Source organism: Macrotis lagotis, chromosome X (genome assembly GCF_037893015.1).
Source record: "Macrotis lagotis isolate mMagLag1 chromosome X, bilby.v1.9.chrom.fasta, whole genome shotgun sequence".
Taxonomy (NCBI): domain Eukaryota; kingdom Metazoa; phylum Chordata; class Mammalia; order Peramelemorphia; family Peramelidae; genus Macrotis; species Macrotis lagotis.
The window spans coordinates 78,063,132-78,090,059 of NC_133666.1; the positions used below are offsets into that span (position 1 = coordinate 78,063,132).

The 26,928-nt window shown below is 44.4% G+C and overlaps 1 protein-coding gene and 1 pseudogene across 8 annotated transcripts in view; both read right to left on the reverse strand.

Annotated features, from left to right (window-relative positions):
• The window catches only part of WNK3 (WNK lysine deficient protein kinase 3), a 63,967-nt gene that overhangs the window by 17,961 nt on the left and 19,078 nt on the right, over positions 1 to 26,928 (reverse strand). For 5 of the 8 annotated variants that reach the window (XM_074208556.1, XM_074208551.1, XM_074208553.1 and 2 more), the window contains exons 7-17: positions 19,904 to 20,123; positions 18,984 to 19,254; positions 16,972 to 17,162; positions 16,796 to 16,876; positions 13,558 to 15,150; positions 8,937 to 9,010; positions 6,592 to 6,739; positions 5,448 to 5,564; positions 4,642 to 4,779; positions 4,047 to 4,098; positions 3,154 to 3,261 (exon numbers count right to left, since the gene is read on the reverse strand). In XM_074208556.1, the coding sequence (XP_074064657.1) occupies positions 3,154 to 3,261; positions 4,047 to 4,098; positions 4,642 to 4,779; positions 5,448 to 5,564; positions 6,592 to 6,739; positions 8,937 to 9,010; positions 13,558 to 15,150; positions 16,796 to 16,876; positions 16,972 to 17,162; positions 18,984 to 19,254; positions 19,904 to 20,123 (2,993 nt within the window). The remainder of the gene's footprint in view (positions 1 to 3,153; positions 3,262 to 4,046; positions 4,099 to 4,641; positions 4,780 to 5,447; positions 5,565 to 6,591; positions 6,740 to 8,936; positions 9,011 to 13,557; positions 15,151 to 16,795; positions 16,877 to 16,971; positions 17,163 to 18,983; positions 19,255 to 19,903; positions 20,124 to 26,928) is intronic. The other 3 variants (XM_074208552.1, XM_074208557.1, XM_074208555.1) reach the window with 3 other exon arrangements.
• On the reverse strand, positions 1,323 to 3,120 carry LOC141503325 (ornithine decarboxylase antizyme 1-like; annotated as a pseudogene).

Consider the following 26,928-nt stretch of genomic DNA (forward strand, 5'->3'; position numbering starts at 1 on the left):
CTTTCCTTGTTGGAATTACTTTCAGGAGGTAAATGATGGGTTCTCTCTGTCTTCACTTTGCCCTCTGGCTTAAATAGACCAGGGCAGTTTTTATTTATTGTATTTTGAAATAAGAGGGTCCAGACTTTCATTTTGGTTTTTCTAATAATAATTCTCTCTCCTTGATCTGTCTTTGAGGTCAGTGTTTGATGGCAGAGGCCTGACATGCTCTCTTTTTCCAATCTTTTGATTTTGTTCCAGCATTGTCTGGTTTCTCTTTGGTCTGTTTGTCTATAGTTTTGAGGGACTTTGTTCTTTGGAGGAGGTTGACCACATTTTCCTCTGAAACTATTTCTTCTCCTTCCAGTTCTTTCTTCCAGAGCTTTTTGTTGTTTCATTTCTTCCCCCCTCTCCATTTCTTGTAGGTATTCACAGAATCCTTGCATTTGCTTTCCTTTTATGTCTGCTTGTAGCTAGTGGGGAGTTTCTCTTTCCATTTGGGGTCTCTCAGTTTGCAATATATTCTCAGTGTCTTTGATTTCCTTACTTCTCTAAGTTTTAGTTCCTTCCAGCTGATACCGTTATAAGGTAGAAGAAGGCTTTCACCTGGTAGCTAACTAGCATACATTTATATAGCACCTTAAGCACTTTACATGCTAGCTCATCTGATCAACATAACCACCTTGCAAGGGAGATGGAGAAACTGAGGCTGAGAGAAGTTTTAAGTACCCTGCTCTGGTTCACACAGGAAGACCTGACCTCAGATCTTGACTCAAGGTCAAAAGTTGTAGCCACTTCACCTTCAACGTGTCTATTTACCGCAGTTTCTAATAGGATATTTTGCTCTATGTTTGGTCTTGGATGTATTTCATGGTTTTGGTGTAACATTAAATGCCACCCCAACTCTAACCCTAAAGTAGTCTGCCTCCATTCAAGTAGTCATCATGACCACAAGGCCAGATTGTTGTAGCCTTCAGTCTTTCCTCACTACAGTCTTTCCTCCAGTCAGTCACCAAATTCAATTTCCCAAAGTAGAGGTTCCTATTCAATAAACTCCAATGGCTCCTCCAGGAGCAAATACAAACTGCTCAGTGGCACTCAGAGCCCTTCAGAACCTGTCCCCCTCCCCCCCGCCCCTATCATCCTTTCTAGTCTTCTTACACCTTACTTCCCACCAGTGTGACTTTTTGATCCAGTGACATCGGCCTCCTGGCTATTCCATGAACAAGACCCTACTGAGCTTGCTCCCCAACTGCACCTCCTGGTTTCCCTCAAGATGTACCTATTGCAGAAAGGCTCACTCTCCCCACCCCCACCCCCCCAACCCAGTGTCTTTTCCTATGAAACTGTCTTCTTTATCTCATGGCTCTGCATTAGACTGGGAGCTCCTGGAAGAAAGACTATGTTTCCCTTTCTCCTTGTTTCTACCATCTAGAACAGTAAGTAGCTTTTATACATGATATCTGTTGGATTAGGCAGTGTTCAGTGTCCAGCCCATGTCAGTTCAGGGAAGCTCATTTTAAAACTCTTGAGCAATAGCTTCCAGCCATGGAAAAGAAAGAAGATAGAGGGTCTGGAAGCTTTGCCTATGTATTACTATGAAATGTTCTTTTTCAAAGCATGCAGAATGATGTCACCCTTTGTTGATCTCACTGGTGAATTTGGCTGCCCTCCCTCTGCCTGCCAAGCTTCAGACAGATTGACTTTTTTTTTCTTTTACTGCTAATTTGGAGTGAGCATTTATTTGCACAATCATAACATGCAGACAAATCCAGAAAAGATGATAAAAGTCTGAAATTTTCAACATCCAACCACTAGAGCAGTTGGTCATAATATTTCGTACAAAGCACAATATTAAATGCACTGTACTTGATATTGACAAATTTTCCACAGACTCATCTTTACAGACAACAAGAAAGCTCTAAAGATGCAAAACATTGCAATCTAGTCTTCTTCTGAAGAGTCTCTCTCAAACGTGTAGGCCATGAAGTAAGCATCTGGTCTCTTGGTGACAAGGGGATGCCCTGTTCTCACAATCTCAAAGCCCAAAAAGCTGAAAGTACGGAGCAATGCAGCTCTATCATCTCTATTCTTGTGGAAGCAGATAAAGACGTGATTAACATGAAGCTGTTCTTCAGCAAACTCAAGAACTGCAAAACTATCTTTGCTCCCTTCAGGTAGAGTACCACCTGGAATTTCTTTTTTTTTTTTTTTTAAGGCAATAGGGCAATGGGGTTAAGTGGCTTGCCCAAGGCCACACAGCTAGGTAATTATTAAGTGTCTGAGACCAGATTTGAACCCAGGTACTCCTGACTCCAGGGCTGGTGCTTTATCCACTCCACCACCTAGTAGTCCTGCCACCTGGAATTTCAATGTAGAGGCTGTTGTTCAGCACTGCTCTCCAATTAATATGTTTGGCATCTGTAAGCCTGGGCTGGACATTTAGAATTCTTGTCCTGTTATTAGACGTTAGTTCCTCTGTTACAGTCAGCCAATTATCAGAATAAAATAAATTAGCTGAAAGATTGTGATCCCTCTGACTATTTCCTTGCCCACCTGGGATCTTCAGGGGTGGGTGAGGGACATCAGGAGCACCACTGAAACCCTGGATCCACGTTACTACATCAATTGAAGGAGACCCTGGAACTCTTGATGCTGCAGCTGCTGCTGCTGTGGAGGCTGAGGACTGGCATGGCACGGCTGACGTGGACAGTGTTGCTGGGTTTATCCCCCTCTTTCTCTCCGGCGAAGCAGTGGCTGTTGAGGATCCGCTGCAGGGAGGATTTCACCATCTGGCCGCTGGGGGTCCAAAATCAGGAAACCTCCGCTGTACCTCTCTGGGTCACCACCGCTGCTCACCGATCGCAAAAACCAGATTGACTTTCTATATTCTCAATCTAATGGAGAATGAAGACTGAGGCTGCTCCAAGAAGGGAAGTCACAGGTAACTTCACAGTCAAGAGTTTTATGTTTGCAAGAGATTATTCTGAGATTGTCTAAATCAAAATCAACACGGGAAAAACTGATGAAACTGACTGCTCCCAGTGCTTGGTTTTGTTTCTCTGCCCCTTCTCAACACCAGGGCCTAGCACCAAGTCCTAACAAGAGGATGCTGGGGCCAGGAGAACCTGAAAGAGTCTGGTGGAGAAAGCCAGCTAGAGAACGAAAGCTTACCAGCAAGGAGCTGTAACTCAGGAAGGCTCAGGGGTTCACAATTGCGTGTGGTCTGATTGATACAGAACCTCCAGCGACCAACTGGGGAGGACTGAGTAGCAGAGTCAGCTGCAGAAAAGACACAAACACATTACATTTATGGGCAAACTTTTGGACCTTGAGCTAAGGCAATCGGCTCAAAACCACCGATGTTTCAGAGCAGTCAGGCAGGTTCAATTGCCTAGCAAGGAGTCTGCTGGGTCAAACACAAAGCTGCCTCTCATCAGCTTCAAATGTGCTAGAAGAACAAAAGTCACCACTGGCAACCTCTTGGTGCACTCCAGATTAGTCACAGCAACCAACACTCCCCAGGCTGAGCTCACCCACAAAATGGAGGTGCCTACCACACCAAAGCAGAGGCTCAGATCATGTTCCCATTGGTCCCATACCTGGCATGTTTCCAACTTGACCCCTCCCACAAAATGAGTAACAAAATGCCAGAAACCAAGGAAGAGAGTCAAGGGACATAGATTTGAGAGTCCCCAAACTGAATCAGTCTCCAGTTTCTGCATCATTTTTCAACTGGCAAGAATGGGGTCAGATACCAGGCACTGTTGCAAGGAGCCTAAATAAGGAAAAGAGATTTGAAAGATGAGTTGCAGACAAAGGATAATCTGGTCACCAGATAAATTCTATCTATCTTCATTCACAACCTGTTCTCTGGTCCCAAAGATCTCTTGGAAAGAAAACCAGTGGGGGACACATGGCCTAGTTTTTTCCTAATGGGTCCCAGAAGGGTCCTTTCAAAATGGTGGCAAGTTTCCCTAAACAGTTGGGCTCCCTTCTTTACAAATACTGTTTCTGGAAATTGGGGCAAACTCCTGCCAAATGGTGAAAAGATTCCAGATACTCACTGCAGTCCTGAGTGGGCGTGGGGTTCATCTGTGCTGGTTCCATTGATCCTGTCTGAATGATGAATGACAAAGAAACAAGAGTAAGAACTTTGCTACACAGCATATCCATACACTTTCCTACTCACTTAAACCAACTCACACGCCTGTAACCCCCACACTCACAACCCACATAGCAATACTCTCAGAGACAACTCATATACCCATACCCACACATATACCCACACCTACTCACATACTTAAATACTCACATAACCCAATTCAACACCCTCACTCACCCACCCAGGAACACTCCCATAGACAACTTACCCCCAACCAATACACCCTCAAAAAACCACACACTCACATTCCATATACATACTCACACCCACACTTATATCAACTCACATATCTACTTCTTTGTCCAGACAACCCCCACATACTCCATACACACATGTTTACATATACACAACACCCACACTCAATATACACACACATATATTCACAACCACATAGCAACACCCAGCATCTACATCACACACACACACACACACACACACACACCCCTCTCCAGTCTTCCCCACTCACATATATACACACAACTTCCTAAATAGCTTACTTGGTAGTTGCTGGATTCTGATGAAGCTGACTCCCCACCATGGAGGGTATAAAGGATCTCCTGGGCATGGCATACAACCACCTGCAATTCTTCTACAAACTTCCCCTTCTCACACTCTAGCAAAAAGTTATCTTCAACCTGCCAAGAAATAAATTCCCACTGAAGAATGAGATTCTCACCTTAAGTCAGGTCATACAATGGGCATAGCATTGAGCTTGGCCAAGAACAATTGGGCTAGCTGTTAGACACACCCAGAGACAAGAAGAGCATGCACACTCTCATTTGTATCTGCTTGTTATCACTGGGATTCTAAGAGAACAAGACCTCATGCCCCCTTTACCACCTGAAACAAAAAGTGCCTCATTTCCAACATAACATCAAAGAAGAAATATCCCAAAAGATTATCAAGGCTGATCTAGAAACATCTCTCAATCACCAAATGCTTACTAAGCATGTAATATACAGGACCTAAACTTGAGAGGAAAAAGGCAGAGGAAGGAAATAGGTCTGACCTTCAGGAGCTGACATAGTAGCTAGGTTTAAAATAGGCTCACAAGAAAGAACATATAGACTAGCAAGATACAACAGAAAGAACTAGAAAGAGAAACCCCATTCAAAGTAACCTCAGACAAAATAAAATACCTGGGAGTCTACCTGCCAAGGCAGACTCAAAAACTTTTTGAAAACAATTACAAAACTCTCTTCTCACACAGATTCATTTACACTAGTTACAAGGACAGAGAGAGGCTCCCATTTATTTTTGACTGAGCACATGCAAGCAACAGTAACACTAAAGGAGAACCTACCATGTAGTTGGCAATGTCCTCGGGAGCATCTCCATCCACATCAAACTTAAAAGTGACCATCTTATTATTGTGAGTCTCCAGTTGACACTCCACCATGTTATCACCGAACATTGAAACCTAAGGAAAAAGAGATTAGTTAGACGGTGTAGGCATTTTCTCTTTCCTTGAAAATGAACAAAATAAATTCCAACATGAGACTGATGACTCGAAGCTCAGTTCAAGGTTCTGAGACCCAGATTCAAGACTGCAGAAGAGGTGCTACCCTGAAAAATCACTACCCATCACCCTAACACTTGAAGCTCTAATCTAACCCTATTTGAGATTCCTTTTGATTGCAGAAATTCATGAAGAACTATATAGGGCATCTAGGGACCAAGTTCATACCCAAGACTTCACTAGAAAGCAGAAAACACTCTGTGTTTCTAAGATAACTATTCTAAGAAAACTATTCCAGGACATTGGCTTCCTGATGTGATGCAGGTCCACAATGGGTGGCTTGGGCACCCTGGTTTCTGGGCTGGACTCAGCTCATTTAGTCTGCTCATCTCTTTTTCAGTTTTTTTTACTCAGTCTTACTAAATATGTCTGATGTACAAAAATCTCTAAGAGTTGGCATTTGACAGATTCAACAACCCAGCAGGAAGGAGATGTTACAAGCCTAGACAAGAGGACTGAGCCTAGGAAGCAATGGGCTCAATCAGAGAACAGCTGGAGAATGAAATGTACTTCCACCTCTGCCAGAGATGCTGGGTTGGGGGTGTCAGTGTGTGTGGCACTGTTTTACTGGACTGCACTTATAGGTCACAAGGAAGGGCTATTTTATCAGGGGGCAGGGGAGTAGAAGGGCAGTGAAAGAGATGTGAATAGAGAGAAATAAAAAATTGTCAAGAAAACATTCAAAGGAGCCAGTAGCTTTGGATCTTCTCTGTTGCCACTAGTGGGTTGTTCATTAAGTGTCATCATAAAAATAGAAGTTAAACTGGTTGGTTTCTACCTTTTTCTCTCCTAGCTCTAGACCTCTTTAGGGGGAAATCTGAGGAATGTGGCAAGGCTTCTGGCCTCCATAAGAAAACCTGAAAAGCGTCAATATTCCCTACCCCATCAAATCAATCACTCTAATGCCAAACTGAAAAGGGAGCTGTACCTGGAGGACAGTCAGTTGGAATCTAGGCCCCTTCTCTGGTCGAGGACAAGAAGCCCTCCTTGGCTTCATCCGATCCTGTTTCTCATTTCTGCCGACATTCTCAAACCCGCTAGTACTGTCCTTCAATGCTGCTACATCAACACCAATTCTAAAAACCACAGAGAAAAACTGCCATCAAATCTTTTAGAACAGATAACAGTCTCTAACAAAGACTGGGCCCAATTCAGTATTAATTGATATTAATTTTAACAGCCACCCCACCTGGAATGTAGTTCCTACCTTCCTGCATCAGATCTGAGGGATACCTCATGAAATGTAAAATCCTAAAATTGAGGTGGAAGAGTCCCCAAGGACAAAGCTATGGTCTTGTGAGGGACTTTTGGGGGGTAAGGGTGTTGGGTGGAGGTGAGTCACCTCTAAAAGGAAAGAAATATCTGGGGGCCATGAAAGAAAGACAGCAGGCACTTGACAGTGGGAGGTTCCTCGGGAGATGCGTTAAGAAGCCAGTGCCAAATGGGAAGGTCAGAGTTTTGGTCATGTGTCTAGCTTTCTGGCCAATGAAGGGGTGACTCTATTGTTCTAATTAGGTGAGCTGGGGTGCGAAACCTGGGAGTGGGAATGAGGAAAAAAAAGGAGGGAGTTGTGTGAGACCTGAACAGGAAGATAAGATGGACAAATAACTCGATTTCTTTAGTGACTAAGGGAGGAAATGAGGGAACTGAAAGGTGGCGGGGGGTGGGGTGGGTGGGAAGGAGGGGGAGGACAGTTATTCTTCAAGAATCGTACCCTGTGCCAGGTATTGGCTGCTGAAGCAAGGAGTGACTTTCAGGCCCTGGCCACCTCTTTGAGTAAACAGCATACACAGACACAGAGAAAGAAAAGACCATTGGAGAGGAAAATCAAGGAAGGCTTTGGGGACAAAGTGGCTTGAACTGGAGGTATAAAGGAACCAAGGACTCCAAGACAGCATAAAGGCAGGAGATGGAATAACAGGTAGCTAGTTGGGCTGGAGGGAGGGTGTGGGAAGGAGAGTGATGCCAAGAGAGTGGAACAGAAGAGTATATATTTGAACCTTGGAATCAGAAGGGAGGAAGCCTTAGAGCTCATTGAGCAAGAGGGAAACATGGACAGAGCCAACCCTTTAAGAAGATAACTTGAGTAGCTGATGGAAGGCTAGACCAGAGAGGGAAATGGAAATCTCAGCTCCTAGCATGACATGGAAGGCCGTAGTCAATGACTTACAAACGTTCACTACATTATATAAGCTCCATGGAAGAATGAGGCTCTAAGGGCCCTTTTACACAAAGGAAACAGGTTTTTCCCCCAAATCATTGCCCAAGACTCCACCAGACTTTGTTCCTGAGTAGATGTGACTAGGTTGCCCAGAAGATCAAGGAGAAGAAAAGTCAGATCCCTAAGAGCAGGAGAGGGCAAAGGTGGACAGCAGCAGTCAAGAAAAGATGGGGCCAGGGAAGGAAGAAAGTCTGAGGTTTCCTAGGGATAGGGAGATTCCCATGAAACACTCTCCAAGTGAGAGCTAACCAATGTAGACAACATTTCCTGTAATCAATTAAAAAGTCTCCCTAAGCACAGGAGAGAGCTGAGTTTGAAGATTAATATATTGTAAAAATGGAGTCAATGGCTAAAAGGGAAATGTAATGGGAGTAAAAGAAAGTAGAGGTGGAATAGGCCAAGATATTTCATATAATAAGATTTTTTTATTACAATGAGCTACTGCAATGATATGGAAGGGGGGAAGGCAAGGGGGAATGAGGGAACCTTTGATCTTAAAGATGGAATTTCTGGAAAAAAAAGAGCAACAGTGAGAAAATATAAGAGAAAACAAAAAAGAATTGCACTTAATCTGTCATTAAGCCATGAACCAATTAACTGATGACATCAATGAACATGCAAAACAAAGAAAAGACTGAGTCGGCCCACATCCACCAGACTGGGTGAGTTTGGCCAACAGCTTGGGTCAAGCTCCAGCAATGTGCAAAGCCTCCCAAAGACAGAGCCCCCAGCTGACACTCCACTGGGTTAAGAATGACAGATCTCAGGGAGCTCTCTTGATTGCTCTTTTTTGATGAAGTTCCTGACTCCACAAAATATTCATCTTTTCTGACAAAAACAGAGAAAGGGAAACCCAAGGGGGTCAGCAATTACTCCAGCCTAGGCCAAGTCCTACAGGGCAGAACCTCTCGATTCACGTGGTTCTTATTAGGGCCACTCAGGTGATACAAGATCACCTTCTTTTCAGAGGTTAAAGGGTGAACTTTATTCTAATCAACTGAGCAGGGCACATACCTCCTTTATTCTCAGGGAATTCACTTGTTCACACTCACCCTTGGACTAAATCTGCTTTCGGAAGAGCAGTTTGAAGGTCTCCTACTGGCGGCTGGGATCCAGGTTGTGAGCTCTGCTGGAACAAAACTTGTCAGAAAAATGGCTAAAATTCATGGCATCCCCTCCTCCCCACCCCCATATGCTCCGTGACAGTTCTAAGCCCAGGTGTTGGTCTGACAGCGATACCACTGGGTACTATTAAATCAGATGAAGTGCTTGCCAAGCAATCTACATCATGTGGTAAACAAAGGAAACTGGTCTCTCAATAGCCAGAGTTTCAGCATCCAGATCCAGTTGTGGCGTATGGGAGAGAAAAGAAAGAAAATAAATATGGTAAGTTCAGGGATCTACATGCAGCCCCTGGATCCCTTGGACCCTGGGCATCCAAGCAATCACCTAGAGTGAGCCCTGCCTCTGATACCCCCTGGTGTGGGAGTTGAGCCACTCCTTTCACTGCTCTTAATCCCATCAATCTTTTGGGGGGAGAAAAAGCATCTTGAAATCACAAAACACTAGACAAATAAATACTGTTATTCTGATGCCCTTAAGTCTAAGGGAGGAAACCCTGAAAAGGACAGGGCCGAGAATGAGGATCAGAAAAGCCCAGACTTCTCCCCAGTGAAAAGACTTTTTGGCTGATCACACTCAGCCCCGACAATCACAGAGGCACACACCCTGAGTACATACTCCCAATTCTTGCAGCCATTACTCAAGTGCCTCCAATGATCTTGAAAACCTTTTGTTCTCTCTCACTCAAACTGGCTGTATCTTGGGCAGACTGCACCTGTTGGACAGTCCCCAAGAACTTCATCTGGACAAGGTTTGTGAAGGGAGCAATGTCATGCTTCCTTTAATAACTTATTTTCAACTCTAAAAATATTTCTACTTACATCTATGACAAAATGTCTCCCTTCTCAACATAGGAATACAAATGCTATAGAACAGATAGGTTATTACAAACTCCAGTCTCCTGGGAAAGATGCTCTCTCTGTCTGCAGAAGAGGGGAAGGAGGACTCCCTTCCTGTGAATTCTGAGCTGGAAAGCTACTGTCTACGAGTCTAAACCAGAGAGCTCTGGATGTGCTAGAGCTGAATCAATACTGCAAGAGACTCTCCTATTTACTGATCAGTGTGTGCTCCTTTCCCTACAAGTCTTACTTTCTTCAAATAGCCTAGAAGTCACTTCCCCCTGATTGCCTGGCATCCAGGGGCCATTTCCAGCTGTCCTTAATTCTATCTGGCCACTGGATCCAGATAGCTTTGGAGGAGAATGTGAGGCTGGGGACTTAGCACAGCACACCCCCCCCACTCAAATCCAATTCATGAGCTTGTCATGGCATCACCTCCCTGCTGTTGTGTCTTCTTTGAGAATGAAGGACAAACAACAGAATAGGCCCTTCCAAATTGGAAGACAGGCCTCTGAACTGCTTCAAACCCTAATTCTATGTCTAACCTTAATTTTTTCTTCCTTTTTCTGTCCCACTTAGAAATAAGAAAAGCACTTAAGTCATTTAAGTGACTCACCAGAAGGACTATTTCCCCCCCAGAACCCTGAGTGGAGGGGGGGAAGCCAAAGCCTTGCATCCAGCTACACAGATCCTCATAGGCCAATGACTTGGGAGTCTTCTCTAATATACAACCTCAAGGAACAAGGGAAGATTGTGACTGAATATCTGCTCCTTTGCCTCTTCTGAATAAAGACAGGAAGAGAGGTGGCCAACCCATCCCTTTGAAGAGAGACTTGATGTCAGTTCTTTCACACTGAGACCAAAAGAACCAGCAGCCCACCTATCCCTCACTCTTATCACACCTGTCTGAACAAGCTTTTGAGTTGCATGCATGCTCTTTGGTCTGGCCTGACTTATGAGCAGCTTTCAAGTCTTGATTTTGCTCATTAATCCAATTTAGACAACTGAGTCAATTCTTTTGTTCTTCTGGAGGTCCTTAGCCATCTTCTAAGTTAGCTATTGTTGTTAGCTGTTGCTGAGTTGGTTTTTTTAAGCTTTACAGAGAAACTATCTACCTTTCTTCCATAAAGCACTCAGCAGCAGCAATCCAATCCCTTGATTGTGGTTGGTGCTAAGGAAGGGACTTGACCTCGGGACAAAAAGGGCCATCTCTTGGCCCAAAGAACACTGTGGAGTGAAATTTTGGCTTGGAGACATCCAAAGCCTCTAAACCAACTCAGGAAGACCATAATGACCGCTATCTTATTTCATTGGAGCAGGTCAGTTTCTAGGTGCCAAGTCTGCCAACCAAGCAGGAAAACAAAGATAGCAGCCAAGAAGAGTGAACATTAACTATTCAGAGACCAGTTTTCATCCAAAAGCTAAGTAATAAGGAACAAAGTACAAGGAGGGATTCAACCCCATGCACACACTAGCCCAGAACACACCTTGGCTTCTTCCTTTGGCAACTATGTTTTTTTCAAGTTTCAGGGAGACTAGTGAGTCTCCTTAGGGAGCTCTGAAAATTGAGGGGAACTAGATGGCTCAGTGGTCTGTAATTGTTGTTAGGCAGATGATTAAGGTTCCAATCTTGCCTCTGACATTTGTTATCTAAATGACCCATGGCAAATCCATCTTCCTCTCTGGGCCTCAATTTCCCCTTCGGTAAAGTGAGTGATTCAACTAGATCGCCTTTAAGGTATATCCTAGCTATTTTCCAAGGTACTTGTTAGCCAGTGGGTGGTGAGAAAAAACTCTTCCAAGTTTAAAAGAAGTGTTCTGTGAGACCTACTGGACTGTGTGTCACTCTAGGGGGGACAGGAGGCTGCTGAGGCAGCTTCAATCTCACTCTTGAAATAATCATGTGCCCCCCTCCCCATTCTAAAAAGTGATTAGATCTGTCAACCATCCTAGAAAGTGTGCACCAAATAAAGTTCATACGCATCCTCAAAAGAACACAAGACTGGAAATGAGAAAGAGAAGATGCCAATGAAACCAATGAAAGAGCCAGGAAGCCCAGGCTGCATAGCCTGTCCATGCTACTAGAGCTGCCTGGCTCACCGTTGGCTCATTCCCAAGATTGCTGGATTCCCCAAATACAGTGACTTCCTCAAAGCCTGAGGGGGTAGCTGGGAAAGCAGCACAAGGCTTTGCCAACAGGTTCTACACATCTAGCTATAAATAAGCCCTCTGTTCCAGGAAGTGTCTGAGATGGAAGGGACCTCAGAGCTAATCTGTTTAATCACCAAATGAACATTACCTAGGTTGTATTGTCTTTGTACTGATTTTGTTAAGCATTTCCCAATGACATCTGAGTTAAACATCTCTAATCTAGTCCAGGTCCTTGTGTTGGGGAGTCCAGCTCCCTCAGAGTCCAGGGTCAGTCTATTGGGTTCCACAGCCCAGGTCTCAACAAGGGAAGTTATGGGGGAAGCCCCGAATGAACATGTTCCTAATAAGGAGAGGAATTCAAGAACTGCTCAAGTACCCAATTAAGTCAATTCTGCAATCACACAATACTCTCTAAGACATGAAAAGGAAAGCACTATGTCTATAAAGGAGCTATGTTGTGCATCACAAAGTCTTCATATTCAGCCTCCACTGGCTTTCCGCACTCAGCATGTCTAATCCAATGCATCACTTTCTGTCACACTAAGGGGGAGGGGTAAAGGGAGTGAGACCAGGCTCTGGTTTTCCTAATGAAAACAGAAATGATTCCTTTAACCCAGACAAGAAGCCATGATGGATGAGAGTAACCCAAAGCCCGTCATTTAGAAACTTCAGTTTCTACTTAGGAGACAAAAGTACAAGGACTGAACCTCTGAACAGGCCCAGAGTATCAACCAGTCACCACAACCCTGACTGCAGTCACCCACCCTTCAAGGTTTCTCTCTTAATGTTAACCAGGCCAGGACTAGAGTCAAGATTCAGAACACACAGGATATTGCCAACAAGCCTGGAACCAGGAAAGCAGCACTAGAGAAAAAAGCACTCTCTGATGTTTTTTTTTCCCCCCAGAAGGAAAGGAGCAAAAATCCAACTCTCCTAGCAGAGATTCTTCTTCATTTTTAAAGGGCATTTCTAGAATCTACTCCACTATCCAAAGCAGTGTGGAAAAATCTTCAGTATATAAGAATTCACACAACAAACCCTACCTCTGATAACAAAGCGCCAACTCACTAGTCTCTCAAAGCCTCAGGGAACTAGGAAAGGTGCAAGTAAAGCCAAGGTGAGGGACGGCTAGGTGGCGCAGTGGATAGAGCACCCAGCCCTGGAGTCAGGAGAGCCTGAATTCAAATCCGACATCAGACACTTCATAACTACCTAGCTGTGTAGCCTTGGGCAAGCCACTTAACCCCACTGCCTTGCAAAAAAGAAAAACCCTAAAAAAAAATCCAAGGTGACAATAACGCAGGAAGTTGAAGGAAGGAGAAGGGTGGGTCCTGCTCCTTCCTCTAAAGAAAGGAGCCCCTAGTCCCTCTTCCTAAGCTCCCTAAAATACGAGCATTACTGTGACTGGCAAGATTTTCTCATTATGAACATAGGACGGTATCTGCCAAAAGACAGAAGGCCAGAGGTCAGACCCAGGGTCAACCTTGCTTAGAAGCCAATCCTCTTCAACATGCAGAGAATAGTCTCACACCAACCTCTGAAGTTCTTCCCCCAGATTTACCTTTGGAACATTTTGGCCTTTTAAAGACTGATGCTGTATCTGGGCCTGTGAAATGGAAATGCCCTGGAACGGACTGATCAGGGGTAACTGCTTGGGAAGGGCAGCTGTCCCTGAAGTCTGGTAAAGAGTCTGCTGCTGTAATTCTGATGGCCCAGAAATGGGCGCTTGGCTTAATGGTGGTTGCCACTGGGGTTCGCTGTACAGAGGCTGGTGTATCTGGCAAGGTAGAGTCTGACCGCACTCAGTGGCCAAGTGAGGGACTAGAGCTGGTGTTTGCTGGGCTTGGCTAAGAGCCTGCTGCTGGAAGGTACCAGGTTGGCCATATGAGGATTGCTGTTGACTCTGAGAAACTTCTGGAGTCCATAGCTCATGGGGTGGTGCTACTGGTAGATGAGAAGGGTGAACTACATGTTGATATGGATTGAATGTGGACTTCAAGAAAGGACCTGGGACATACTGATGCTGGGGATGCTGCAGTGGGGTCCTTGGAGTGCCAATGGCCAGTGAAGGAGCTGGGCCTCTGAGCTGCTCGTTCCCCCTGCTGATATCAACCTGGGGAACAGCCATTTGTGCCTCTGCTGGGTACAACTGAGCATTCTGTTCCACAAATGCCAAAAGAATGTCTGGTGGTTGGCCTACACTGGCCTGGGGCTCTGAGGTGGGCAGGCTGTACGTCTGCTGCTCGTCTGGAGCTTGCCGCTCAGAGTTGAGGCTCACTGAATGTGCCTGGTGGCCTAAGAATGTCACCTGGCCTGTAGCCTGGAGAGAAAACATTGCTTGTCCTGCATATGGAGACGACTCAGAGGGGAGGATGGGGTAAGAAGGCTGGTCCATGGGCTGCCCAGTGTAATTCCCTTGCATGACATATCCTGGCTTCTCCAGGTAAGAAGGCTGAGCAGGATATGCTGTGGGCTGTCCAGAGACTGGTGCCGAATAGAGGGATCGCACTGCAGTTGGGGGGATAGTGTAAGTGGCTGGTGTGCCATATGGTGGCTGAGATGATACAGGGTAAGGAGACTGCTCAGGAGGTGGAACCAAACAAGAAGGCTGCACAGGATAGGCGGGGTAAGGCAGCTGCTTAGATGGTTTTACCACAAAGAGGGGCTGCTGTTCACTGAGTGAGATTAGGCCTCCTCTCCCATCATCTTCTGGCTGCTGCAGAACCCCCTGCACATCAGCCTCCTGGAGGCCTGCCTCCTGGGTTGGCTCCACAGTCTTCGTCAGCAAAGCCACTGGGGGGAGCGGGCAAGGCACCGGGTAGTAGTGAGAGCCAGAATCCTGATGGATTATCGAGTATGCTTGGGACACTATAGGCAGCTGGGGGACAGCCAGCTGGGCTCCTTGATGAACATCCATAGAGACTGGAAATTGCTGGGCTGCCCTGAGAGCACTCTGGGTGCTAGTCAGATACTGAGCAGTGGAAGGATTTGGCAAAAAGCTTGAAGGCTGCTCAGTGTCCAGTGTCAGGCCCATCATCTGGCTGCTGTTTTGAGGGCTGCAATTGAGCACGATGCCCACTGCAGAGTGTTGAGTGGAGGGCAAGGTCAGGGGATTTGAGGTCCGTCCATCTGCTCCAAAAGTCTGCTGGGGCTCCTGGTACAAGGAAAAGGTGGGTAAGGAACATGTACAGATTAAGCCCAGTCTAGTAGGTCTGACCGACTTAACCACCAAGGACCTTAAAAAGCAAAACCATCACCAAGCCATTTTCCTTTCATTCTGGAACACCAAAGGTTAGAATTTACTGCCTCAGTCTCAACATCTTCAAGCTCAAAACCTCCCTAACAAATATTACAGAAAGTCAGTCAAAAAGTAGCAACCAGTTCTTGGGATCTGGCATCCTCCCCCACGACCCCACCTGCCCTGGAAACGGGGTATGTCCTCCCATCATCCCAGCGAGGTAAAATGACAGTTTTCACAGATGAAAAATTCAAGAGGCGATCCAATGGGTCTAGTAAGGCATTGGCTTTCCCTCCCTCTTTTTGGTTTCTTGCCAGTTGAGATGGACCTGCCCAAAACACGGATCAGAGACTTTCAAATACCAGATGGTGAAAGGCCAACAGAAAATTCACAGGGATTTCAGTATCCCACGAAATTCCCTTAAAGTCTCTCTCCAGTGGATTTGCATGAACTGATGCTGAGTGAGATGAGCAGAACTAGAAAAACACTGTACACCCTAACAGCAACATGGGGGCGATGATCAACCTTGATGTACTCGCTCATTCCATCAGTGCAACAATCAGGGACGATTTGGGGCTGTCTGCAATGGAGAATACCATCTGTATCCAGAGAAAGAATTGTGGGGTTTGAACAAAGACAATTTAGGGGGAAAAAACCTGCTATCTTATTGTCTGATCTTGCCATCTCTTATACTTTATGTTTCTTCCTTAAGGATCTGATCTCTCTCTCACCACATTCAATTTGGATCAATGTATACCATGGAAACAATGTAAAGACTGGCAAATTGCCTTCTGTGGGGGGGTGGGGTGGGGAGAGGGAGGTAAGATTATGGGAACAAATTGCAAAACTCAAAATAAATAAAATTTTTAAGTAAGCACAAAAAATAAAATAAAATCTCGTCTCTCTTCAGGAACTGCCTGGCCACATGAAGCAGTTTACTGTGTCCAGTGCGTTCCTTGATTTGGGTCTTTCCCCTCTAAGATGATCCCAACCTTCACGGTATTTGGGCAAACTGAAGAAGCTACCTGAGCCCCAAAACTCTTCCCTTCATCTGTACGAAATGAACTCTCCCACCCTGAGATTCACAGTGCAGACAACTGTGATGTATGGGGAGCCTTATCTTTTGAAAGCATCACATTTTCTGCTCAAATCATTACAGTGTGATGACTTAATCATCAGAAGACATCGCTCCTAATGACAAAAGAAGCAAATAACTGGTGGGGGGAGAGGAGAGAAGAGCACAGATCAAATCCAACAACACTGCACTCAGTGATTGTTTCCAAGCATCTAGGGATCAGGAGTGTAGGGGAGCAGGGGGAATGAGGGAAAGGGGGAAATTGCATCAAGATTCAAATGAAGCAAAAGAGGGAAATAGGTGACTGGAGTAAGAGCTGTTCCCAGGGATGGTTATCATATGTCTTCTGTATTAATCACTGACAAATTGGGTGTCAACTCCAAAGAATAAGCTATCGATACCAATAGCCCCACCCCTGAGGGCCCTGCTGCTGCCCATGAGGGTGTGTGTGCAAGAGTGTGAACTGTTCAGCCCTGAGGATCTTACCATTGTCTGGGAGAACTGCTGGACAGCTACTGGTGGAAACATCTGGGTCTGAGCAAGGCTTTCTTGTTGTTGGACCTTATTCTAGAAGAAAGGTTGAAAAACAATGTTGAAACAATTTTCCTCTTCAGAGTCAGTGTTGAGACTAGAGTTAAAACAGGTTCAAGCGTGGTTCTCACCCCTGGCATTTGCTGGTATTGTCCCACCAGCTGCTGTGGTGGGTAAAGGTGATCCGGAAGTTGGGCTTTGGCCTGGGGAACAGGAGCTTTGGCAGAAACCACCATTGGATCTGGGCAGAAGGCCATGGTGTGGTGACTCGAAGAATCAGAATTCTTGACTACCTGGACTCCTGCCTCAGGCAAACTGTCTGCTGCAGCAAAGAAATATGCCAATTGTGAGTGTGCCATGGAGATAAAGATGACAGCTGGCAATCACTCAGATGTGAGCCATGTCCACTAAGGGATTCATCTGAAACCAGCCAGGAGATCCCCTTGGCATTGCAGGAGACCTCTTCCCTGAGAGTTATGTGCTTCTGTGACTTTAGACAGTTCATTTCCATTTCCCTTCTGAGTCTTGGTTTCCCCATGTGTAAAATGAGGAGACTAATCCTAACCCAGTTACTTCCCTTTCCTGGAAATGGGTGCCCAGGTGAGGAGTTAGGGCTCAGTCACCTCCTTAAATTGGAGCATTACTGCTCCTCCCTGATGTCACATGGAAGGGATCTGAGAGGTTGCCTCTTCTAATTCCCTCAATTGACAGAAGAGGAAGGTGAGGCCCTAGACTGGAAGCAAGAGAAACTTGGGTCTGAATCCAATCAGGGACACCTAGCTCTAGCTATATGGCTATGGCATTTCATTTGCCTTCAGTCTCAAACTCCTCCTCTGAAAAATAGGGTTTGTCTGACCTCTGACCTTTTAGGTGCCTTCCATAGCTCACTACAATGTGGGGTAGGGAAGCAGAAGGAAAAAGGACAGAAGGAAGGGGAAGGAAAGGAGAAGAAGAGAAAAACTAAGGGATGGGGATGAGGACAGGGAGGGTGATATTGGTTGGCATCCATGAAGAAGAGAAAAAACCAGTAATGACTTACAGTAGCTAGGACAAAAAAAATTTTCTATCAAAGCCATAAAGACTCTAAAACTGTCCTATATAAGCCCATATGGTGAGTTAGGGTTAGGTCAAATCTGGCAGTTTGTTCCTCCTTAAAGGTCCAGATGGGCAACATGAATACCATAACCCAAACTGGAGTCTGATTGCAGATTTGGCCATTCCTAAGGGTCTGACAGGAAGCCAAGACTAGCACACTTGCAGTGGACATGCCCACATATATTGAACAAAATTCCCTCTCACTGGGTCCACCTGGGGATCTATGAGTTGTAAGAATTCAAAGACCCCCCCCCCCCAATCTAATTTATACCAAAAGCAAATCCTACAGAGGTAACTTCAGTTCTGGATGCCAGAGTCAAAGCCCAAAGTCACCATGGAGTCAAGAAAGCCCACGTGCAGCCAAAAGAGGTGAGAGACGTTCAAGAGGACAGTACTATTCTTGAACACTTTGCCCTCCTCATCCATAGACAGGGCTCTTTTCTCTAAACATCGAAGAGGTACCATGGAATCAAAGTCACTCATGACCTGTGTGAATTAGGCCACATCTGTTCCTCTTTCAGGGCCTGCTTCCTCCATTGTAAAATGAAGGGGCTAGACTGCATTTCTAACCCTAACCTGACCTCAACCCTGTGACCTTCACTATGCCATGGAGGGTTGGGGAGGCCCTGGCTGTTCTGTCCTCCCCTATCACAGAGCCTAGGAGAATCTGTCTTTTCTTTTTGTTACAAAGGAGGGTTCAACCAGGGGTGAGGGACTCAGGATACAGGGTAAGTGATTTGCCCCATCACATGGCTAGAAGCTAAGTGGCAAGATGTGAACCTGACTTTTCTAACTGTGAGACATGGCCTGTCTTTTGTCTCTTTTTGGATCTTCAACACTTAGCCAGTGTCATAACTGTGAATTCAGAGCCTCCAAGCCCAACAAATGTAGATGATGTCCCACAATAAAAGAAAGCAATTCTTGAAGCCCAAGCAACCCCAAGGGCCCCTATGCCATTCTGGATCAATGGAATGATCACCAGACAATCTTGGCCTCAGTCACCACCACCCTCCCTGCCCCCCAGGACATAAGAGGACTTGACAGATACCAAGAACCGAGGCAGGACAGTGATGTGGCTGAGCCTGTGACTTTTGGAGGAGCTGCTGTCGCACATGCTGATCAACCTCAGTCTCTTCACACTCAGTCCCAGTTAGCTGACAAGTGTTTTGTTGTGGAGGCTTGTACTGAGAATCCCGGCGTTCTTCCCCCAAAAAGCTAGCCTGCTTCCTCTCCCGGGACTTCTTAATCAAAGCAACCCGATCTCGAATGGACTTAGCAACTGCTTTGGAATCACTCTCATGGAAGAAGCCAGATTTCACCTAAAAGGACAAAATCCATGTCCAGATCAAGTCAGAACATAGACAAGAATTTTCTTTGAGTGTGAAATGACTGTAATCAATTCCAGGCTGGATTATGGGAACCCCAAACCAGCTCTTTTTGCAGGTGACTTGATAATTTGCATTCTGGGGGACCTCTCCATGGACATTCAGTTGCCTCCTCAGTGAAAATGGGCGGGGTTAGACTAGAGGACTATGGAGGTCCCTTCCAGATTGAGAGCTCAGAGCCTTGACAAAGTGGGCTTAAGGATGAAAGAGAAGTTCAGAGCTTGGCTGGATTTCCTCAGTGTGTGATATTAAAAGAGTATGACCTGCCCCCTCCAAAGTAGACTTTCCTCTGTGACCATAAGCTAGTTCATCAATGGCTCACAGAACCGGTCCACTGCAGGACTTGGCTGGAAACTTCCAATTCTGTTTATCTAGCCCATAAGGCAGAGGGGATAATTTGGGAAAAGTGATTATCAAAGACATTCCTATGCCAGGTGGGGCAGGAAAAGGTATGGAGGAGAAGGAAGAGGACTCAGTGGACCCTCTAACCACTCCCTGGAGGCCTTCTGAAGAGACTGGTGAGAAAAGCCCAGGAGGTCAGGGGGCAGAGTTCATGCCCAAGTTCTGGGAGAGGGAAACTTACCATCTCATATGCCACTTCTTCAGGGATATCCGTTTCTAAATTAAAACTGAATTCCAGAGCTTCATTGTCTTTGTGTTTGCCTTTGAGTTTCTTAGGGTCTTCAACCCAGAGTCTTAATGCCAAGGAAGAATTGAAACCATCATCTTCTTCTGCTGACTCCACTCTTAGCCCTGTATCTTCAGCAAAAAATGCATGGTTTAAGAGGTCCTTGATGGATAACCTAATAACAACACATGAGGAGCTAGGTTAGCCATGCACTTAGTGAAAGCTGTGGCCAGAAACAGAGCCAGCCTCTGTCTTCTCATCAAGAGGAACTTGGGCTGCTTTTCCATTTTACATGAACCAACAGCTCATTTACCTTGTTTGCTCTACAGACTGAGCAGGATGCTGAGCTGCTCACAGGGCTGGCACAGAAATTCCAACCACCTCCATCTTTCTACCTTTCGGCCCAATGTGTACATGTGCAGGTCACCCCTTCAATAGAGTGGAGACTCCTAGAGGTTGCTGCCTTTTGACCTTTGAATTCTCAGCACCTAGCCCACAGTAGGTACTTAAGAAATGCTAATAGACTGTAAAGAACTCAGATCTATTCAATACTAACCATGATTCATTCTAGAGGATCCATGATATTCAAAAGTATAGAATACATTCAACATATGATTTTCAGAGTTTCTGGTCAGGTGGCCTGGCCAATGGTTAGAGGTGCTAAAACAGGAATCAGGAAGGCCAGAGTTCAAATCTAACCTCAGACACTAACTAGCTATGTGACCTCAGGCAGTCACTCAACTTCTGTATGCCTCAGTTTCCTCAGCAGTACCATGGTGGGGGGGGTTGGGGGGGGAAGGGAGTTTGCAATATGGTTGTTCAAAAAAAGGGCAATGAAACATTTCTACACCAATGAGAAAAGAGCAACAATAGCAGCAGCAGCAGCAGTTATGGAGTACTTAGAATCTGCACAGTTCTGTGCTAATAGGCATTTTACAAAGATTCTCATTCAATCCTCACAACAACTTTTAGGAGACAGGAGTTATTATTATCATTCCCATTGTACATTTGAGGAAACTGAGGAAGAAAGTGGTAAAGTGACTTATCCAAGGTCACACAGTATCTGAGCCTGAATTTGAACTCCAGTCTTCCTTACTCCAGTGTTTTCTCTCTATGGTGGCATCTAGACCTAGATGAAAGCTCTAAAAAGACTATTTTAAATATATTAAATGCTTTTCAAAAAAGAATTAAGTTGGGGCCGCTAGGTGGCATAGTGGATAAAGCACCGGCCTTGGAGTCAGGAGTACCTGGGTTCAAATCCGGTCTCAGACACTTAATAATTACTTAGCTGTGTGGCCTTGGGCAAGCCACTTAACCCCATTTGCCTTGCAAAAACCTAAAAAATAAAAAAAAAAGAATTAAGTTTCACATAAAAGAGACTTGCATTTGTATCTAATCACATTTTTTTTGCTCTAAATTGTATGTAGAAATGTTCCCCTTTAAAAAAATCAAACATTAAAAACCCTGCAATTTAACTGATTAGTTGAGGAAGACACAGCAATCAGTTTAGAGACTTTAATTATTCTTGTCTCCATGAAAGTGCATACAGAAAAAAGTCATTTATTAGGACACGTTGGGTTAGACAGATCTCTAAACTATACACTGAAATGAGCAGAACCAAGTAAGGTTTGGGTTACAGATTCTTGAAAGTATTACAGCAAAAGCAAGCTTTCTGGGGGGATGAAGGGGAGGGGAAGCGGGAGGGCTGAGAATAGGGAAGTCAATGTTTATTGCAGACTCTGCTAATTCCCTTTTGGCAATGAAGGCTCACTTAGGTTTACCAAGAGACCCTTGCTCTTCTTGGCTCCAGGAGATCAGATTTTAGGCCAACAGAGAGATTTGGTTCTTGGTTATTTCAAGTGATCTATTCTATTATTATCTTTTTCTAGAGAAATACAAAAGACAGGAAGAATCCAGATCTTTCCTTTGGGGTTTGGATCAATGTCTTCCAATAACTCCTAACTTTTTTTTTTAACAGGTACAGTCACAGTGTCTTTTCCTCCTTGGATTTGATCATGGAGGGAATGATCCCCATGGTCTCCCCTATGGTCACCAATCTGGACCAAGATGAACACCAATCATGTTTATAGCTAGAAGGCACATACATTAGAGACCATCTATCTCATGTTACTTCCCCAGTTTTCAAAAGAAACTGAGGCCCCAGAAGAAGGACTTGCCAAGGTCACATAGGCAATAAAATGAAAGAATTTGGTGGGTCCTTTGGTTGACTTGTGATGATCCCCTCTGCCAATCTGAATATAGATGCAGGCTACTGAACAGCAGATTAGGGTCAGGGTAGGGCAAGTATGACTATACTAATTCAAATGAGGAGCAAGCAAATCTGTTAGAGGCTCCAACAAGGACAAAGCCAAGGTTTCTCACTGAAGTTTCTGACCCCAAAATACTCTGAAATAACCCAGTGTTTTTTTTTGAACTACATATCAAATACACATCTTAAACTCAACTTGGCCAAAACAGGGGTCATTCTCTTTCCTCCTAATCCATCCCTCCTACCTTCTCTCTGACTGCTGGGCTTACCACCTTTCACCCAGTCCTTTAGGTTCACAACTCAGGTCTCATCTTGGATGCATTCTTCCTTACCCTCCATATCGACTTTGATCTTTGCACCATCTCTCAGATACTGGTGCAGGCTCCCATCACCTCACACCTGCACCATGACAGCCGCTTCTGGAGGGTCTGCCTGCCTCAGGGCTCTCCTCACTCCAGTCCATTCTTCATGGATGTCCAACCATGTCACTTCTCTAACTCAATAGCCTCCAGGATCAAATACACATATTGTTTTGGCATTTAAAGATCTTCAAAGCCTAGCATCCTCTTCTATTTCCAGATTTCTGATACTTTTCTCCCTTTCATGTGTTTGTCTATTCTGTGATAGTGGCCAACAAGTGGCCAACATCTCTCAGCTCCAGGCATTTCTTCTGGTCATCCCTCATACCTAGAAACATTTTTTTCCTCCACTCTGACTATTGACCTCCCTGACTTCCTTCAAGTTACAACTGTAACTCTTTTACAGGAAGCCGTCCCTGACCCCTCTTCATTTCAGGGTCTTCCCTCTGTTATTCATTTCCTATTCATCCTGTCTGAAGTTTACTTTTTATCTATTTGTTTGCTTGTTGTCTCCCCATTAAATTGTAAGCTCCTCAAGGGCAGGGGCTATTTTTTGTCTCTCTTTGTATGCCCAGGTGCTTAGCAAGTGCCTGGCACATTTATTGCTGATGTTCAGGCAGTTTCAGGCATATTCGACTCTGTGACCCCATTTAGGGTTTTCCTGAGAAAGATCCTTAAGTGCTTTGCCATTGCCTCCTCCAGCTCATTTTATAGATGAGAAAACTGAAGCAAGAAGATTAAGGGACTTGCCCAGGGTCACACAGCTCAGAAATGCTTGAGGTTGTAAGCCATACCAGATTTAAAATTATAAAGCATCAGTTAACAAAACTATTTGGTACCGGATAAGAAATAGTGGTAGATCAGTGGAATAGATTGGGTACAAAAGAAACAGTAGCAAATGACTATAGTAATCTACGGTTTGATAAACCCAAAGATTCCAATTTCTGGGATAAGAACTTACTCTGATAAAAACTGCTGGGAAGGGGTGGCTAGTTGGCACAGTAGATAGAGCACCATCCCTAGAATAAGGAGTACTGAGTTCAACTCCGGCCTCAGACACAATAACTACCTAGCCGTGTGGCCTTGGGCAAGCCACTTAACCCCATTGCCTTGCAAAAAGCCTAAAAAATAACCTGCCAGGAAAACTGGAAGATTGTATGTACGGGGGGCAGCTATGTGGCACAATGGATAGAGCACTGGCCCTGGAGTCTGGAGGACCCGAGTTCAAATCCAGCCTCAGACCTAGCTGTGTGACCTTGGGTAAGTCACTTAACTCTACTACATTGCAAAAAAAAAAAGATTGTATGTATGGTAGAATCCAGGCACAGAACATCTCACACCTATACCAAAATAAGGTTGAATATAGGATTTAGATGGATATAGGATTTAGACATAAAAGGTGATAGTAGAAGCCAATCAAGAGAAGCTTCCATATCCAAAACCTCTGAGAGAAATAAAAAATGGGCTCAGACTATGGATGAGCTCAAAAAAGATTTTGAAAAGCAATTAAGGGAGGTGGAGGAAAAATTGGGAGAAGAAATAAGAGCGATGCAGAAAAATCATGAAACCAAATCAAAAGCTTGGTGAAAGATATACAAAAAACTACTGAAGAAAATAATGTTAAAAACCAGTTTAGAGGAGGCTAGGTAGCTCAGTGAATAGAGCACTGGCCTTGGAGTCAGGAGTACCTGGGTTCAAATCCGACCTCAGACACTTAATTACCTAGCCATGTGGCCTTGGGCAAGCCACTTAACCCCACTGCCTTGAAAAAAAAATCTAAAACAAAAAACAAAAACAACCAGTTTAGGCCTAATGGAAAAAGCAAAACAAAAGGCAAATGAGAAGAATGCCTTAAAAAGCAGAATTGGCCAGCTGGAGAAGGAGATTAAAAAAAACTCTGAATAAAATTACTCCTTCAAATGCAAAATGGAACTAAAGGAAGCTGATGACTTTGCAAGAAAGCAGCAAGAGGGGCGACTAGGTGGCGCAATGGATAGAGCACCAGCCCTGGAGTCAGGAGTACTTGAGTTCAAATCCGGCCTCAGACACATAGTAATTATCTAGTTGTGTGGCAGCCACTTAATCCCATTTGCCTTGCAAAAAACTAAAAAAAAAAAGAACAGGAAGAAATAAAACTCTGCCAAGAAAGTAAAAAATCAGAAGAAAATGTGAAATATCTCATTGGAAAAACAACCGACCTCGAAAACAGATCCAGAAGAAATAATTTAAAAATTGCTATCTGAAAGCCATGACCAGGAGAAGAGCCTAGACTTCATTTTTCAAGAAATAATACAGCAAAATTGCCTTGAGATCCTAGAAGCTGAGGGTAAAAAGAGAAATCGAGAGAATTTACCGGTCACCTCCTCAAAGAGATCCCAAAAGAAAAACTTCCAGGAATATTATAGCCAAATTCCAAAACTCCCAAATCAAAGAGAAAATTCTAAAAGCTGCCAGAAACAATTCAACTACCGAGGCACCATAGTCAGGATTACACAGGATCTAGCAGCATCTACATTAAGGGCTCATAGGGATTGGAATATGATATTCCGGAAGGCAAAAGATCTTGGTTTAAAAACCCGAAAATCAACTACTCAGCAAAACTGAACATCGTATTTCAGGGGAAAAGATGGACTTTCAATGAAACAGGGAACTTTCAAACTTTCCTAATGAGATGACCAGAGCTGAACAGAAAGTTTGATCTTCAAGTACAGGACTCTGGTGAACCATAGAGGGAGTGGAAGAGAGGGACTAATTATGAGGAACTTAATGATGCTGAACTGTTTGTATTCCTGCATGGGAAGAAGATATTGATGACTCATATGAACTTTCTCATTTGTAAGAGCTGTTAGAAAGAGCATATATAGATAGGACACAGGAAGGAGAGGAATATATACTAGAGTAAAAAAGATGGAGTCAATGGGTGATAAAGGAAAGTACTGGGAGGAAGGGAAAGGAGATGAAGAAGAAGCCGAGAGATTTCACATAAGAGTCAAGAAAAAGCTTTTTTCAATGGAGTGGAAAGGGGGAAGGCAAGGGGGAATGAGTGAGCCTTCATTCTCATTGGAAATGGCTCAGGGAGGAAATGACATACACACTTAATGGGGTGAAGAAATCTAGCTTGAAAGGGACGGGATGAGGGGGAATGGGGGGATGGAAGGGGGCAATAGGTGATAGAAGAGAGGGAAGAACAAGGGAGAGGGTACTCAGATGCAACACACTTTTGGACAGGGCCAGGATGAAAGGAGAGAGAGACTAGAATAAATGAGATTGGAGAGGAATAGAGTGGAGGGAAATATAGCAACTGTGGGAAAAATATTGAAGCAACTTCTCTAGTGGACTTCAGATAAAGAAAGCAACTCACCCCAGAGACAGAGCCATTGAAATCTGAACACAGACTGAAGTACAAGTTTTTTTCCTCTCTATTCTTGAGGTTTCTCATCTTCTTTTGGGGAGGGGTTATGTTTATTCTTATGTTTTCTCTTATAACATTCAATTTACATCAATGTATGGCATGGAAACAATGTAAAGATTGTCAGACAGCCTTCTGTGGTGGGGAGGGGGGGGGAATTGTAGAAATCACAGCCTTGCAAAAAATGATGGGTTGGGGTGGCTAGGTGGCGCAGTGGATAAAGCACCACCCTGGAGTCAGGAGTACCTGGGTTCAAATCTGGCCTCAGACACTTAATAATTACCTAGCTGTGTGGCCTTAGGCAAGCCACTTAACCCTATTTGCCTTGCAAAAACCTAAAAAAAAATGATGAGTATATATTACTATTGTATATAATTGGAAAACAAAATGTTAAAATGAGGGAGGAAAAAGAGATAGCAAGATCAGACAATAAGGTAGCAGTTTTTTTTCTAAATTAATAACAGACCTTGGTCTTTGTTCAAACTCCACAGCTCTTTCTCTGGATACAGATGGTGTTCTCCATTGCAGACAGCCCCAAATTGTCCCTGATTGTGGCACTGACAGAATGAGCTAGTCTATCAAGGTTGATCATTGCCCCTATGTTGCTGTTAGAGTGTACAGTGTTTTTCTGATTCTTCTCATCTCACTCAGCATCAGTCCACGCAAATCCCTCCAGGCTTCCCTGAATTCCCATCCCTCTTTGTTTCTAATAGAACAATAGTGTTCCATGACATACATATACTACAGTTTACTAAGCCATTCCCCAATTGAAGGACATTTACTAATTCTTTGCCACCACAAACAGGGCTGCTATGAATATTTTTGTATATCTTCAATTTTTAAAAATTATCTTATTTATTCTCACCTTTTTCTCTCTAATTCTCTCTAGTTTCCTTCCATTTGGATTTGATTCTTCTTTCACAACAAGATTAATATGAATCTA